The following is a 15932-nucleotide window of genomic DNA, read 5'->3' as shown; positions in this document are numbered from 1 at the left end:
ATTTGCATATATTTGAAAGCGATTACGGGGAGCTGCCGCCGCCGCCGCCGCTTTCAGCGGCGAAAAATGCGCTGCGCGTCGCTTCGCCGCAGCGAAAATACCGCGCAAAGCAGCGCGGGGGGGGGGATATGGAGGGGGGTCGTGCAGTGGGGGGGATGCGTGGTTTTGGGGGGGGGGGATGGGGACAGGCGCTCCCTTTTTCCCCACCCGCGCGCAGGGCGCGGAGCGCGCAACGCGCGCTCCGCGCCCTGCGCGCGGGTGGGGAAAAAAGGTTGGGGGGGGGGAGAAGAGGAGGGGGGCGGGAGCGGGCAGCGCGCGCGCTGCCGGCGCGGCGGGGCGGTGACGTCAGGGGGCTGAGTGACCAATGAGGGAGGCGCTGCCCTCCGGAGACGAACCATTCGACTTGTGCGCGTCCCTGCCCTTCAAGTCGAAGCGCCGGAGCCCCAACTTTCCCGGCTCCCACCTTAAACCCCCCCCCAACGCCCGCCCCCCCCACCTCCTCTCCAAAAAAAAAAGAAAAAAGAAAAAAGAAAAAAAAAAAGAAAAAAACCCACCCCACGCGCCGGAGGGGGGGTGGGGGGGATGAAGGAAAAGAGCGGCGCAAAAAAGCGCCGGGAGTAGCCCGCCCTCCCCCTCCACACACCCCGCACACCGCCCTCCCCTTCCTCCCCTCCCTCAGTGAACGAGGCCCCTCGCACAACGGCTCCTTGGAGAGGAGGGGGGGGGAAGGAAAAAAAAAAGGCGGAAAAGAAAAAAAAAAAAAGAAAAGAAATTAAATTAAATCACCGCCGCCTCTCCAGCGGTGCCGCGGCGGGTAAGGGGAGCGGCGGTGGCTGGGCAGAGAGGAGGCAGAGCGCGGGGGGCGAGCCGGGGAGCGCTGCGCTCTCCCTCCCAAACTTTGATGATGACCATGACTACGATGGCTGACGGGCTGGACGCGCAAGACTCCTCCAAATCCGCCTTCATGGAGTTCGGGCAGCAGCAGCCGCCGCCGCCGCAGCCGCCGCCGCCGCCCCACTCCCAGCAGAGCTCGCCGGCCATGGCCGGCGCCCACTACCCGCTGCACTGCCTGCACTCCGCCGCCGGCTCGCACCCGCACCACCAGCATCACCACCACAGCTCGCCCTACTCCGGCAGCGCCGGCTCCTACAACCACCGCTCGCTGGCCGCCTACCCCTACGTGAGCCACTCGCAGCACAGCCCGTACCTCCAGTCCTACCACAACAGCAGCGCGGCCAGCCAGACGCGGGCGGACGACGCAGGTGAGCCGGCACCCGCTTCCCCGACCCGCCGCCAGCTTCTCCCCGCCACCCTCCCCGACCCCCGCCCCTCCATCCCCGGCCACCCCCGGGGCAGCTGCGTAACGACCCCCGCCGCGGCCCCCGCTCCTGCCCAGGGAGATGCCGGCCCTGGGCTGCGCGGCCCGCCGGGGAGAGGAGGGGGGGTTGCTCGCTCCCGCGGCCCCTCCGCGGGCCTGCTGCCGCCGTACCGGGCGGCGGGGCCGCCGCGCTCCCCCCGCCCCGGCCGGCCGGCCGGCGGCGGCTGCCGGCGGTACCGCGGCGCTGGGCACCGGCGCCTCCCCGTTCGCTCCGCGGCCGGCGGGCAGGGGGCTGCGCTCGGCGCTCCTTTGTTACGGCGGGACCGGCTTTGGGCAAAATTCCTGCTAACACCTGAGGAGTGAAAGTTTCCAGGCGAGCGGGTCGCATTCCGCTCGGGGGCCGTCTGATTTATGTATTTTTTTGCAGGGAGCCGCTCATTTTGTACGTATTCATCCGGAGGGGCACGGCGGGGGGGGGGCGGGGGGGGGGGGAAAGCATTGTTAAAAGTCTCGGACCGGTGATTCACGGACCACCGAACTGGCGACGCGAAGTCAATTAGCTGGGTAAAACCTGGATGAACCTGGAACCAGGCATCCCTTCACGAAGCCAGCGCTGCACTTCATTTTAATTTTTTTTTTAATTTTTTTTTTTTCTCCCGCGGGGGAAAGGCGGCGTGCCCACTATGCCCGGACAGTTGTTTTTTTTTTTTCTCCCGGTAGCTCCCAAGCAGCAGCCTGCGTCGCAGCGTGCCTTTAAGGAGCCGGAGCCTGTTTGTGCGCGATGCTGTCGAAGGGGCGTCGGGGCCGGCTGCCGGGTTTTTAGGAGCCGTGGCAGCCCAAACGCGCGCGTTAAATAGCTAAGGAGGGTGATGTTTCAGCTGCCTCGTTTTGCTTGCAGATCAGCAAAAAACCACGGTGATTGAAAACGGTGAAATCAGATTCAATGGAAAAGGGAAAAAGATTCGGAAGCCTCGAACCATTTACTCTAGTCTACAACTCCAGGCTTTAAATCATCGCTTCCAGCAGACTCAGTACCTGGCACTTCCAGAGAGAGCTGAACTGGCAGCTTCATTAGGACTTACCCAGACACAGGTAATTACTGGGAATCCCAGATCACTGAAATCCTGCTCGAGCAATAAAGGCCAAGCAAAGTACGGTGCTCCCTAAGCGTTCTGGCCTCTGTACGGGAACACTTGAAAAGGTAACGCACACGGTCCACATCTATACGTGATAGGACTTATCTAATGCACGACAGAGAGACCGGTCTACCGCAGAAGGAGCTGAACGCGCCCTTCCCTCAGCCGCCTGGCGAGCAAATGCTCCCTTTTGATGCCACACATAACATTTTTAAATTGCCTCTATTTTTCGGATAATTCCAGCACCGAGATGCAGTTGCCCAGCTGTGAAAAGGAGAACAAAACAAAGGCAAGGAGTCGCTGGGCCCGAGGTAGAGCTAAAAGCAAAGCTGCCTCGTAGCGAGCTATAGGTAGTGGGGAAGCAGGAACACGTTAGGAAATACCTGTAAAATCAATAGTTAATTCACCCTGGATGACTAATGCAAATGCAGTGGTTACCCTTGGGCAAAATGTACGAAAGGTGATAATAGATCTGAAGATCAAAGACAGCCGTGTACAAAATTATAGCAGGTTAAGCCATAGTTAAGTGTGGTTGGAGTAGCTGTGCCATTCTGCTAATTTAAGCTTGAAAGACACATGAGGCATTACAGGCTTCCCAGGCTGGGGTTTGTGGAGAAGTGCATGGATAGATGGGATCAATTCGGGTAAAATGTAATCATGTGAATTTAAGAGCTTAACAAATGACTGCAGGATTTTATCCTTGTCATTGATAGCAGTCGCTTCCAGCCAGCGATTTTTAAATACTCAACAAACATTAATCACGGGAATAGACCTGATAGTTTTACAAATGCAATTTTAGTATCCTTAGCATGCACACTCTGTCTCACTGCTGTCTCGCTTTCTCTCGCACGCCTAGATTTTTCAGGGGCCCGATCCTGGGCATGCAGCTCGACAAGAACCCCTGCTTATGCCCTAACATTACGGCTGCGAAGTTTGCAAGGTCAAATACACGTGTGGGAGGTGTTTTCTTTGTTTGCTTGATTTTAAGGAACATGTGTGTCTATATGTCTTGCATATATATAGTTTCCATAATAATGCTGATCTGCCGGAGTGGGCCCGATCCTTGCACACCTCATCGAGTGTAGGCTCCCTCCTCGGGAGTTCTGCTGGATTAGGAGCAGGATGAGACCCAAAGCGATCTGAATAGCCCATTACTCGCCGAGAAAAGAGAATTTTCCTTTCTTTAAAAACAACTTTGAAAAGAAAGCCACGATCCTGGTTCCATTGTGCCTCCTTCCCCATCACATCAGCAAGGACCGCTTGATCGTGCATGTTTTTGGATGCGCGATTTCTTTGTAAGTGCCCTTTGTCTATTGGCTCCTGTCTCCTGGCACAAAATCATATGATTGCCCGTGTTTGACAACAGTTTGCCCAAATGATCAAATGACCTCCAAAATTCTGAATGAGGTGTTAAAGCAGGAGAGCTCAGAGCACCCTGCTCTGTTGCAGCTCGATCAGTCTGGCCTGCCCAGGGAAAATAGCGTTCCAGCTTAAACCCTGCACCCCTCTTGCTTTCCAGCTCCGCTCTGCCTCTCCCGTTCTCTCCAGCTGCACCCGGAGCCCGAGAGCAGCAGTAGCTCATCCTCCTTCCTCTCTCCCCCTTCCCCAGCTCCACACCCGACTGGCGTGGGCTCTCAAGACCTTCTCCAGAGAAAACCCGGGCCCCCCGGGGTGTCCCCTGCTGTGCTCTGGGTGCTGACGGCAGCCTAATACCTGCTGCGTTTTGGTTTACAGGTGAAGATCTGGTTTCAGAACAAGCGCTCCAAATTCAAGAAGCTGCTGAAGCAGGGCAGCAACCCCCACGAGAGCGACCCGCTGCCCGGCTCCGCCGCCCTCTCCCCTCGCTCTCCGGCTCTGCCTCCAGTCTGGGACGTTTCAGCTTCTGCCAAGGGAGTCAATATGCCTCCCAACAGCTACATGCCTGGCTATTCTCACTGGTATTCTTCTCCACATCAAGACACAATGCAGAGACCACAAATGATGTGAATTGTCCAAGAGAAATAATCTCCCAAGAACGCCTCGTCTCGACATGGCAAGAAGTTCCCCTGCTTTGCCAAGCCGTGCCAGCTAACAGGCTCTGTGTGAACTTGTAGATGCGGCAAAGAGACAGAGTGGCTTTATTTTATTTTATTTTTTTTTTTAAGTAACCTCAGCGATTGATCTTGAACAGAAAGACACAATTTTCATTCTGGCGCACAGAAGACACTTCTCTTTAGGATATTTTCCTTTGGACTCCAAGGCACCAGCCTCTTTCTCTGTGGAGTATACGTCAAAACAAACTTTTTACAGACTTTGCCCACAAGAAGAACCTGAATGTACCATGGCAGCCGTTTTTACTTGTTTAATGAGCTAAAGACATTACATGATGAAAGAGAGACTAGTCAAAGCTCCTTCATTTTTATTCACCAAATCCGGACTGGGGAAAAAAAAAAATTAAAAGAGAGAAGAAGGGATTTAAAAAAAAAATGAAGAGGGGAAAAAAAAGGAGAACTGGTTGAAAAAATGAAAATATACTGTAAGATTAGAACATTACCACGAAGCAAAACCTGCATGCTTTCTCAAAATGCAATGGGCTGCGGCTCAGAAGAAACCACCGTCTCTCCCGCGAAGAGTCCCCGCACCCGCACATACCCGCACACAGCCGGACAGACTCCCGGAGACGAGCAGGAAAGACAGAGCGAGGGATCGGCGGCAGCACCCGCCGCCGCGGTCTGGGGAAGGAAGGTTCCGCGCTGCCTGACGGCAGTCCCCCCCACCCCGAGCGAGAGGGACCTTTCCCCCGAGCAACCTTTCTGTATATATTGTTGAATTTTAGTTGTACATATACTTTGTATGTTTTTGTCTTCTTTCATATATAGAGTAAAAGCCACAAAACGCCCGCCTGACTCCTCTTTCTCTCCGCCTTAGCGGATCCCCACCTCCCCCGATCTGCCCCCCCAGTTCAGCCCAGGCAGCTGGACGCTGTCCCCCCGCTTGCCTGCGCGCACAGATACCGCTACCTGCACATACATCTGCGAGCAAAGACAGAAAAGATGGGGGGTGGGGGGGAAGGTTGGGGGGTAGCAGCTGGTGGTTTGGTCAGTTTTAAGGCTACGGCTAAGACAGGAGACCTCGAGACCGCAAAGATAAGCCTAGAAGTTTCCCATCACCCGGCCATTTCTGCTGCGACTTCACTGCTCCGCTGCTCAGCTGAGCTGAGCTTTCTCGCCGAGGCAAAGCCCAGAGCCCTGCCTTTCTTCCCCAAGGTTGGAGACTCCAAATTATTAAGAAAGGAGGCGCCCTCCTTTGTTTTTAAAGAGCAGACAATGCAAGCTGAGGAATGTTTTGCAAAGCCCTGAGAGGTGCCCAGGCACACAACACGCTGTCCAGCCAGCTCCAGCCTCACCGGCTTGTGGAAAGCACAGCAACTACTGACAATGAAAAGCCCTTTCCTCATCCAAGCTGGGTGCCCCATACTGCGAGAATTAATGGCTAGAGACCTGGGCATCCTTCAAATTATGAACCTTGAAACCACTGAGCCATTTATCAGAAGTCAATAGAGATCCTCAGAGTGCTCCATATAATGACAGCTACATACAGTCGTGCAAAAGGACAGTCACTATAATTAGACACAAAGCAAAGACTACTTACCAACATACCAGTTTTTTGGGGGGTGTTTTTTTGTTTTTTTTTGAGCAACTTCCACGCTCAGTCAGTCTTCAGAGTGGTTTAAAACCGATCAGTCTTGTCATTTTCTACCATTCGTATTGTTACATTAGGAAAAATGTTTTCTTTTCTTTTTTTCCCCTTCCCACTGTGAAACTTTGGGTTCAGAGCTCCCCAGGATCAATTCTGAACAAAGCCTCCAGCTGCAGTGCCATCCAATTTGAAGCAGACATTGGGGACAATTTAAGGTTTTTATCCACAAGAAGGTTTTTTTCCATTCTCTTAAATGCAGCCATAATTAGAGTAATTTTTCATGTAGCCCGCTGATTACAGCGTTTTTACCGTCAAAGATAATTACCTGTAATTTTCTTCCACTTTTAATACTAAAAAGCCATCTTTATTTAGATTCAGGAACAGGAAAGGCGAAACAAAAGAGGAAAATTATTCTGTTATTCATACACAAATTGCAGAGACGTAGGGCCTAAAATTGAAAATTAACCAAAATTATAATGCTGAAAAGAATGGAAGAGGCTTCAGAAGTACAGCTGGTAGTGGGGCTCACTGAATTATTCAAATGACACTGGAGAGAAAGCTACCATACATTTAAACCAACAGCATTTGCGTGTGTGTGTGTGCGCGCATCTCTCAGAAAACCCTGCTTTAGACCCCTCCACCCCCCCAAAGCTTGCCCCCTGCGGGCTCACCCTCGCCCCCGCAGAGGGGCGGCGGATGCCCCGGGGAGCGAGCCCCGCAGCCCGGGGAGCCCGGCCCGGCCGAGCCCAGCCTGGCGGGTCCCGGCCCCCACGGCCCCCGCAGCCGCCTTAACCCTTTCGCTGCAGCCCCCGAGTGGAGACGGTGGCGGTCGGGGTGTGTGTGTCCCCTCCCCGCCCCCGCTGGCGGGCCCGGGGGGGTGGGAGAAGGGGGCTTGATGCTTCTCGTGGGCTTTCGGGGGGCTCGCCCTCGCCCGCACGCCTCGCCGGTGCCCGCGTGGGTGTCGGCGCGGAAAGGCTCTCAGTGCCCTCCTCCCCCACGAGTGATTTCTCGGGTGGGCTTAAATAAAGGCCAGACAAGAAGCAAGCAAGCAAGCAAACGAACGGTAATAATAAAAAAAGCGCGGTAGCTCAACCGAGTGGGAGAAGGTGGGAGAGGCAGGCCTCTCCAGCAGCGGGGTGGGAGCGAATGGACGGCAACAGCGGCAGCGCCGGCTCCCACTCGCGCGGCGGCCGCCCCGGGAGACTCTCGTGAAACAGCGTCATCTATGGATGGAGCGGCAGCAGCTCCCCACGCCAGCCCCCAAACCTGCCGCCGCCGGGCTGCCAGCGCCGGCCCCGCCACCGCCTGCCGCCGGGCTCCGCCACCCCGGGGCCGCCGGGATGGGCGCCGCGGAAAGGCGCGCTGTCGCCGCCCCACTGCGGGGCCGGGCGGCCGGGGCTGGCCCCGGGGCTCGCAGGGTTTCTCCGCCGAACCCCGCGCCGCCCCTCCGGTAGCCCGGCGGGGCCCCCGCCGCCCCGCGCCGCCCGCCGCCCCCGGCGGCACCGGGAGGGTGAAACCACCGGTGCAAGAGTGACCGCGAAAGCGGGGGAACGAGCAAGGACGGAGCATGCCTCGAAGGGGAAGGCGCGAAGCGGTCACAAACCGAGCCCAAACCCAAGCGAGCCCCAAAACTTACCCCCTGTGAAAATCTGCTAAGCAAGGATCGGGGTCTAGAAATCTACACTGAACAGAAGCAGTGGAGAATATTTTTCTGAGTCTCAGGGCAGAAGCTCTTTCTCTATATTCTTGGTTGAGTGAGCACATCCAGGTGTGAAATTGTTTGCACACCCCAGCACCTCTTATATTGCCAGCAAAATTAGCTGTTATTACTGTCACTGTTTAGTGATGGTTAGCTTGATAAAAAAAAACTGCTGTAATCAAGACCTGGCGCATCTTTGCAAATTACAGATAATTGTAAACGTCCAGATTATGATAATAGCATCCTAATCCAGCCTGCAATATAATTATTACAGAGTGTTACATCTGAAACTGTCCAGTAGGGCTAATTCAGCCATTATTTAGACCCTATTTTTGCACTGCAAATGGGTTGCTGAGTTGAAAATGTACGATTGTAATTTCACGGGGCACTCAATGAGTAATGGTATAGGGAGAGAAAAATACAAAAGTGAAATGTGAACAGTAGCGATCAAATCAAACTCTGAAGGACAAAAGACTGTTTGATTCATAGGGAATGAGAAGAGCGGGAATTAAGAAAATAGCAAATCAGTGGTCTGCAGCGTTACGTGTCCAAATCTCAACGAGTGCGAGCCTGATGTGCAGGCAGGGGCCGATGCTGCGGGCTCCCGCCTGCATCCGTCCGCCTCTCGGCTCGGCTCTTCCCGGCAGTCTCTCCCCGGTGCCCGAAGGATCCCCGGGCTCCCCCCCACATCCCCAAAAGCGGGCTCGCCCTTCTCGTGTGCCTCCTCTCAGGTGGCGGAGCGTCACTTTCGGGCAAGAAGCCTCGGGAGCATCGTCACCGGGCGGGGGGAGGGTGCGGGACGCGGCGTGCGGGACGCCGGGGCCGGGCACCCTCCGCCCGAGGCTGCGGACCCCGCGGCCTCTTGCGCTCCCGCGCACCCGCTGGACCAGTCGTCAGGGCTCCTTAAGGAAATTATCACAGAACCGACTCAATTGTAATTAATTAACCGAAAGAGCCTGGCTAACAGGACTACCTGCAGCTCGCGAGGTTAACTCATTGGGCTAGGTCGCTTTCCACTCCTGATTAGCTTTTATTAACCCTGGACACGAAATACACAAACCCGCTTCATTTTTAATGGCCCAAATCATCAAAGCGCTGCTGCTGCCCTCCCGGCAGGTACCGGCGGGGTCCGGGTGCGGGGGGGGGGGCGGCGGCAGCGCCCGCGGCTGGCCCCGTGGGCAGGAGGGGTGCTGGCCCCGGCCCTTGCTGGCCTCCCCCGGCTGCAGCCGCGCCCGGCAGCCCGCAGCCGCGCCCGGCAGCCCGCAGCCTTCCTCTGCGCGCTTTTCTCCGCGGGAATTAACAAAAAGAACGCGAAGAAAGGGAAAGGAAAGCTCAGTGGATACCGCGAGGCGAAAGCCCTATAAAACGCGTTATATGGTGCACAGCGAGGAGACTGTAAAGATTTCCTGGGATGGAGGGCCAGCTCCGCAGTGAGGCAGGCGATGCCGCTGCAGAGCACGGAGTCAAGTCAGGATCCGGCCCGGCGAGGCTCGCTGATCCCTGCTGCAAAGCCCAGGCTGAGGTTTAGGCAACCTCTCCGGCAATGCCGAGGGGCAGGCAGCAGCGGGAGGAGAGAGAGGAGCCATCCCCGAGCTCCTCCTTGCCAAGTGCTGAATCAGTCGCGGCTTCTGGCCGAGCCCGGCTCCCCGGGCCCTCACCTAAAGGGAAATAAGGAGGCGAGGGGGCCTGGGAGTTTTGGCCGCGGCCTTGAAGGTCGTGTCTCTGGAAGGTGTTCACAGAGACACCCTGGGGGGGTGGGTGAGTATCGGGGTTTATCAGGTCTGTATTCCTGGCAGATAAACCATTGCTTATCCTCCCAAATGGCATGTGAACAGACGCACCGCCGAACAAAGAGCAGAAAGATTTAATTGATGTAACACAGATTGTCCCTAAAAAAAAAAAGAGAGAAAGGGAGGCTTAACGTAAACTCCGCCGTTCCGATTTTCACGGCTCTTGTCTGACCTATAAAACAGGTTATTGCGTTACTGCAGGCAACCGCTCAAATGACTGAGAGCGAGAAGAGGGGCTTCTCCCCCCCCACCCCGACTTTCCTGCAGCAATAGCTCTCCTTGCCGTGATCCACGACCGAGCCACCTAAAGTCTGTCAGTCGCCAAATCGCGTGGTAGAAATCTTTAATCGATGCCACATGTGCGGCGCACGTTGGGGATAGAGCGCTGCCGGCGGCGGAGCGGGCAGCGCCCGGAGGCCCGCGCAGGCAGCGTGCGCCGCGGGGGCATGAATTTATGGGGGAGACCGAGGGGAGCGAGAGGGCGACAGAAATGCCTGACGAGCGGGCTGCCTTGACGCGGTGACAGGTTGGAGGGGGTGGGTTTTTTCTTACCCAGGGAGGAGGGGGAGGGAAACCGAGTGGCTTAGCGAGGAGGCAGCGCTCCCCCGCATGGAGGCTCTTCCCCGCCGAGCGGTGCGGAGGTGCCCGGGCAGGGAGCAGCGGGGGCGGGGGGGGCTATTTGGGGGAGCGGGGGAAGGTGTTCCCCCGGTGTCCGTAGGTGGGGGCGGCGGGCAGTCAGCTGTATGTGTGTCTGGGTGTGGGTGGTGTGAGTGTGCGCCCCGTCCGGGGGCGAGAGCAGTGTGTGTATGTGTGTGTGGGGATGGATCTGCTGTGGGTGGGAGAGCCCCAGGGGTGCGGGCAGTGTCAGGAGCTCTCGATCTGGGGCAGCTGGGGCTGCAGGCAGCTCTGTGTGTCTGTGTGTGTGTGTCAGGCCCTGTGGCTCAGCCCTGGAGCCGCTCTGCACCCACAGGAATGTGGCTCCTCTCGGCTCCCCGAGCTGCCCCGGCTCCACATGGAAGTGGCCGCCAGGAAAAGGGAAGGGAGGGGAAGAGAGAGGGGGAGGGGAAAAAAAAAAAAAAAAAAGCCCCGAGCCAGCAATCCGCCGAGCCCAAACCCAGCGTCAGACAAAGGACAGTTCATCCCATCCCTTTCCCGCGGAGGCAAGGGGGGAGGCCCGGACAAGCCAGGCTCCCTCCGACCGCCGCCGGAGCCCCGGGCGTGCGCCCGGGCGGGGAGAGGCGCCGGGGTGCGCCTGCCTATGCGTACGGGGATGGGAGCATCCCCCTCGTCCCGGGGCTCTCACGGAAGGGCGGGCGGCTGGAGACCCTGGGTGCGCATTGGGGCCGGGGCCACGGCGACAGGGAGCCTCGGCGAGGGGCATTGCCTAACGGGGCCTGGCTACCCTCTCCCGGGAAGGGGTGCCAGGCTTTCCCCGACCTGCCCAACACCACCCCGAGCTGGGAGGAGAAATTCAGCAGGGAGAGGGACCGGCGTGGAAACCGAGCGGAGCTGACTCGGCTGGCCCGCAGAGGAGAGCGGTGCCAGAGCCGCCGGAGCCCAGGCTGCCCGGCCAGCGCCGGCAGAGTGAATTCTCATCCCTGCCCGGCATCCTGCCTGCCGGCATCCCGCCTCCCCGGAGCTGTTCCTGCGCTGTCCGCCCGAGCCCTCCCGGCCCCTGCAGGTTACTGTAACCAAACAAACAGCCCCGCGGCAGCTCCTCAAAGAAAACGGTGGGTGGACCGACCTGGGAAATAGACCTCCAGCTCTTGTGTCCGGGCCTTTCTGCACAGGGAAGGGACCTCGGGGAGGGGAGAATCTCTTACTGCAGGTTGAAAAAAAATATTAATGCTTGTCTAGCGGGAAACGAGGAAAAGAACGGAAGAAAATGAAAAGGCCGGGCTGCTTTTTTGCAGGGGGTGGAAGTTAGCAGAAGAGACAAAGCCGAGCTTTTCAGCAGCCCCAGAGTCGCGGAAAATCCCTGAAACCTTGCGGGTGAAATGAGCAGGAGCCGGTCCCCAGAGCCGCTGCGAGGACGCTGGGAGCGGCGGGGCACCGGTGGCAGGGCGGCCCGCTAGCCGGCAGCGGGCAGGGGTGGGCAGCCGGCGGCAGCCCCCGCCGCCCTGTCTCCGGCACCCACGCACCCCTCCCCGGCGTGCAGGGAGCAGCTTTACCCAACAGACTGGTCTATTGTACTGCAAGCCATTTACCAACCCCCAAACCTGTTACAAAACAGCAACCCCGGGCTTCTTTCTTTGGGGAGAAAACACGCACACTCACACTCACGCACACGCACAAAACATGGCAGGCAGGAGCGGAGGGAGAAGAAAGGAGGGGGAGGGCAGCGGGGAGGAAGACTAGAGACAGGTAAGTGCACCCCAGGGCAGGAGCGTGCCTTTTCAGGCCTCACTCCCAGCCCTGCCAGCGCTCTCCCCGCCGTCCTCGGGTGGCAGGGGGTAATTTTCTATCTCGGGGATCCTTCGAGCGACGCCTTTGTCACATTCGCTGCTGCCGCCTTACCCCGCACGGCCGTGAATTCCCAGCGCGGCTGCCCGCTCCCCCCTCCCACCCCGTGACGGCCAGGGAGAGGCGGGGGGGGGGGGCCGCGGGAACGTGCGCCGCCGTGGGGGCCCCGCGGGACGGTTGCTGCCGGGGAAAGCCCGGGGTTTCTGCTGGGAGAGGGGCCCACGCTCCGTGCGTGCCGCCAGCTGAGTGCTGCGCGCCCGCGGGCATCGCCGCGGCCACCTCGCCGAAGCCGTGCCTCCGGCACCGGGCAGCGCTCGTGGAGGCTCCGCCGCCCGGCTTTTTCCCTAAATCGTGTAGACAAGAGATTTAAAAAAAAGAAAAAAAGTACCTCTGCAAAGTCCCTCCTTCAGCCGGAGCCGCCGCAGGCTTTTACCAGGAGGAAGGGGAGCGGGGCCCTCATTTTATCCTTTTCTCATATTTAGTGGCTCCCTTTGACGGAAACGTAATTTGTGTAATTAGCCGAGCGCACACGGGCGACTGATGGGCTGTGGAGTGTGCAGCTCTCGACGCTAATTGCTCTCAGGAAAGGATTCAGGGCGGCTTAAGGCGAGATATTTGCTTTCTAGCGTCAGGATGGGCAGCTTTCGCTTCAGCTTAAATCACTGTGCGATAAGGTGTACGCGGTCTTGCAAAAGCCCCTTTTCCAGCGGGGAGAGAGCATTGCCGCCCCTCGGCTCGCCCGTGGGGACCTACAAGGGTCAGATCCTGCCAACACGCCCCGGCTCCGGTGGCACGGCACGGCGACCGAATGTGAGCTCCCAGGATCGGGCCCCTCAAAATCCCTCTTTCCTCGCTCGCTCTCTGCAAACAAACTGGCATTATTTTTTTTGCCCCCCTCTTATTAATAGAAGAAGGGGTAATTTGGAAACGTTTCTCGTGGTCGAAATAATTTTATTTTATTCAGAATATACAGTTTAATTCCTCTATCTACAATTATTTACAGGGTTAAAATAACATTGAAAAAAAGTCTCTGGAAAAGTTGAGGTCATAGATTTCAAGGCACCATTGATAGTGTCCACAGCTGAGCCAAAAAATGTCCGTATTGTATAAAAAAGGGTTTCCTTTGAAATGCAATAAGTTACATGCACAAGCTTTACACATTTTAATCTTTTTGTTTGTTTCTTTTCCCTTTAAAAATCCCCCATATGCATTCCTTTTGTTATTATTCCTTAACAGTAAAACACAGGAGTCCAAGGAACAAAAAAAAAAAAAAAAAAAGGGTCAGACTCTAATAAATTGTCCCAGAGGCCAGCGCTAACGGGTGCTGTAGGGAGCCGTGGGGTTGGAGGTGGGAGTTGATGGAGTTGGCAGCGGGTGGTACCAGGAAGCGGAGCTCTCCAGGTAGCTGGATGCAGGGGACGGGTTGGAGTTTGGAGGGTGAGCGTGCGCGTGGGCATGGTGGCTGAGGGAGCGGGACGAGCCCTGAGGTTCCCAAACCGCCGGCGACTGTGGAGAGTTGCAGGCCATGGGGTCGCTGGAGCTGGGGCTGTGCTCCGGGGGCATCTCCCCGTTCTTCATGATCTTCTTGATCTTGGATCTTTTATTCTGAAACCAAATTTTCACCTGGGAGGGGGGCGGGAGGAGAGGAGAGGGGAGGAAAGAGGGAGGGCAGAGGGAAACCGACACCATTAATGCCCGCTTGGCAAGCCGGCGCTCCGCGGCTGCGAGGGACCCGCTTCCCGCCACCCTCCCGGCCCTTCCGCGGGGCCCGATCCGGCCCCTCCCGCCGCGCCGGGGGGGCGGCCCGGGGCTCTGCGCCCCGCCGGGCCGAGCGCGGCCCGGCCGAGCCGAGCCGAGCGTGGTACCTGTGTCTGCGTGAGCCCCAGGGAGGCGGCCAGCTCGGCCCGCTCGGGCAGGGCGAGGTACTGGGTCTTCTGAAACCTCCTCTGCAACGCCGCCAGCTGAAAGCTGGAATAAATAGTCCGGGGTTTGCGCACTTTCTTTGGTTTGCCGTTCACCATCCTCACCTCGGGCTCCGCCACCTCCTTCTCTGCACGGGCGCAAGGGCGGGAGAGAGACACAGACGCAGACGTTAAGGCGCGGGACACGGCTCCGCTGCCGCGCCGCGCAGCCTGCGCCGCCGGCGGACGCCTCCCGCCCGCGGGCCGGGCCGGGCCAAGCAGCGGCGCCGGCCCGACGGGCCTCCGCGGCTCCCCCCGGGGCTGCCGCCGCCGGGCGGCGGCCCCTCGCACCCTCCGCCGGCTCCCCGCGGTGAGGCGGAGGGGGGGCCGGCCCGCTCCCTCCGCGCCGGGCCGCCGGGCCTTGGCCACCTCCGGCCCTCCTCCGCCTCCGCGACCGCCCCGGGCATCCTCGGCGGAGGGCGGCGGCGCCGGGCGCGCAGCGCTGCGCGGGCGCGGGCGGGAGCGCGGGGCATGCGCGCCCGCCGCGGGAATGAGGAGGATTATTGGAGCCCTGCTGGGAAGAGGCCGTCCCGGAGCCGAGACCTACCCAGGAGCACCGACCGCCTCCCCCGGACGCCCGCGCCTTCCCCCCGCCGCCGCCGGCGTGTCCCCAAGCGCCACCGCGGCCGCACTCGTCTCAGCCGAGCCCCAGCCGCTTGGTTTGGCTACGGGCTTGCTTTGTTATTTTTTTCTCCTGTCCCCCCTCCTCCGCCCCCCCCCCCCCCACTTACAAAGAAGTAGATGGAAAGCGCTAAAACCGCGGCGCTTTCTGGTGAAAAATCCCTCCCGGCTTCGCAGCCCCGCCACGGCTGCGCTCCCCCTCCCAGTCTCCTCCCCCGCCCCTCCAGCACAGGGGGAAGGAAACTTTCTTTGCCACCGCGAACCCGAGTTTGAGACACGCAACAAGGCTCGGTTATTTTTGCCCCTCTTCCTGCGGGGGGAAGGAGGAGGGAGGCAGCCGTGGGGGCCCGGGGCAGCTGACCGACGTTCGCTTCTCTAAAGCACTAGTGCTAGGATTCGTGCTCCGGACCGTGCCGGCTGGTCGGGAAAACTAGACAAGCTTTCCACCTTTTTTTTTTCTTTTTACACTTTCTTTAGTTTTCCTTTTAAATTTTTTTCCCTTTTTTTTTTTAATTTATTTCTCCCCGTGGATCAGGGAAAGCTGCATCCCCGCGGTCCACGGGGCCGGGATCTGCCGGGGCGCGCTCTCCCAGCCTCCCCCCGCCGCGGAAGCTCCCGCACGCCCCCGGCCCCGGCTCTCACCTGGCTGGCTGGCGGAGCTCTGTACGCGGTTGTAAGCCCCGCTGTACTGGTGGTAGGGGCTGGCGTAGCTGTAGTCTGCGTAGGCTTTGGCAGGATAGTTCCCAGCAGATCCGTTCATGCCGTGGTACTGATACTGGTAAGGGTTGAGCGCTTTGCCGTAGGAAGCCGAGGTAGGCGAGCAGTAGCCGTGCGGGGCTCCCCCCGCCGGGCTGTAGTAGTCGGAATCCGTAGCCGAGGACTCGGGTAAAGTGGGAGATTCCTGGGACGGGTGGTGCATGGCTGCGGCCGTCTGGAAAGGAGCCTGGAAGTCGCCGGATCTGATGTTGGGGACCCTTCTGTCAAATACTCCTGTCATAGCTCGGAGCCGGCGGCTGGTTGGGGCTGGCTGCTGGGGCTGCTCGGGTCTAAGCAGACATGTCTGGGGGAGGAGGCTGCGGCGCTGTGTCTGTCTCCGGCAGACTGCTGGCTGGGGCGCAGCATAGGCTTGGTTAAATCCTTAATTGCGCTCTTACGCACAGCAGGGTGGATCGGGTTCCATTGGCCAGAGCAATCGGGAGCAGCGACACCCTAACTCGTCCAACTAGTTTAGCACAACAAAGCTTTGGCTTAAAAAAAAAAAAAAAA

The 15932-nt window shown here is 58.6% G+C and overlaps 2 protein-coding genes across 2 annotated transcripts; one reads left to right on the top strand and one right to left on the bottom strand.

Annotated features, from left to right (window-relative positions):
- The first annotated feature begins 749 nt into the window (after positions 1-749).
- DLX6 (distal-less homeobox 6) lies at positions 750-5333 on the top strand. The gene is made up of 3 exons (XM_052801667.1): positions 750-1262; positions 2217-2410; positions 4189-5333. Exons 1-3 carry the CDS (start codon positions 902-904, stop codon positions 4438-4440), a joined length of 807 nt encoding a protein of 268 aa, XP_052657627.1. The 5' UTR covers positions 750-901; the 3' UTR covers positions 4441-5333.
- A 7681-nt stretch (positions 5334-13014) lies between these two features.
- On the bottom strand, positions 13015-15880 carry DLX5 (distal-less homeobox 5). The gene is made up of 3 exons (XM_052801655.1): positions 15309-15880; positions 13950-14134; positions 13015-13707 (listed from the first exon to the last, which is right to left on the bottom strand). The coding sequence occupies exons 1-3, from the start codon at positions 15661-15663 to the stop codon at positions 13399-13401; spliced, it is 849 nt and encodes a 282-aa protein (XP_052657615.1). The 5' UTR covers positions 15664-15880; the 3' UTR covers positions 13015-13398.
- Between the last annotated feature and the right edge of the window lie 52 nt (positions 15881-15932).

The sequence above is a fragment of the Harpia harpyja genome, chromosome 1 (genome assembly GCF_026419915.1).
Source record: "Harpia harpyja isolate bHarHar1 chromosome 1, bHarHar1 primary haplotype, whole genome shotgun sequence".
Lineage (NCBI taxonomy): Eukaryota > Metazoa > Chordata > Aves > Accipitriformes > Accipitridae > Harpia > Harpia harpyja.
Note: the sequence above shows the minus strand (reverse complement) of the source record. Positions and strands in the feature narration are given on the sequence as shown.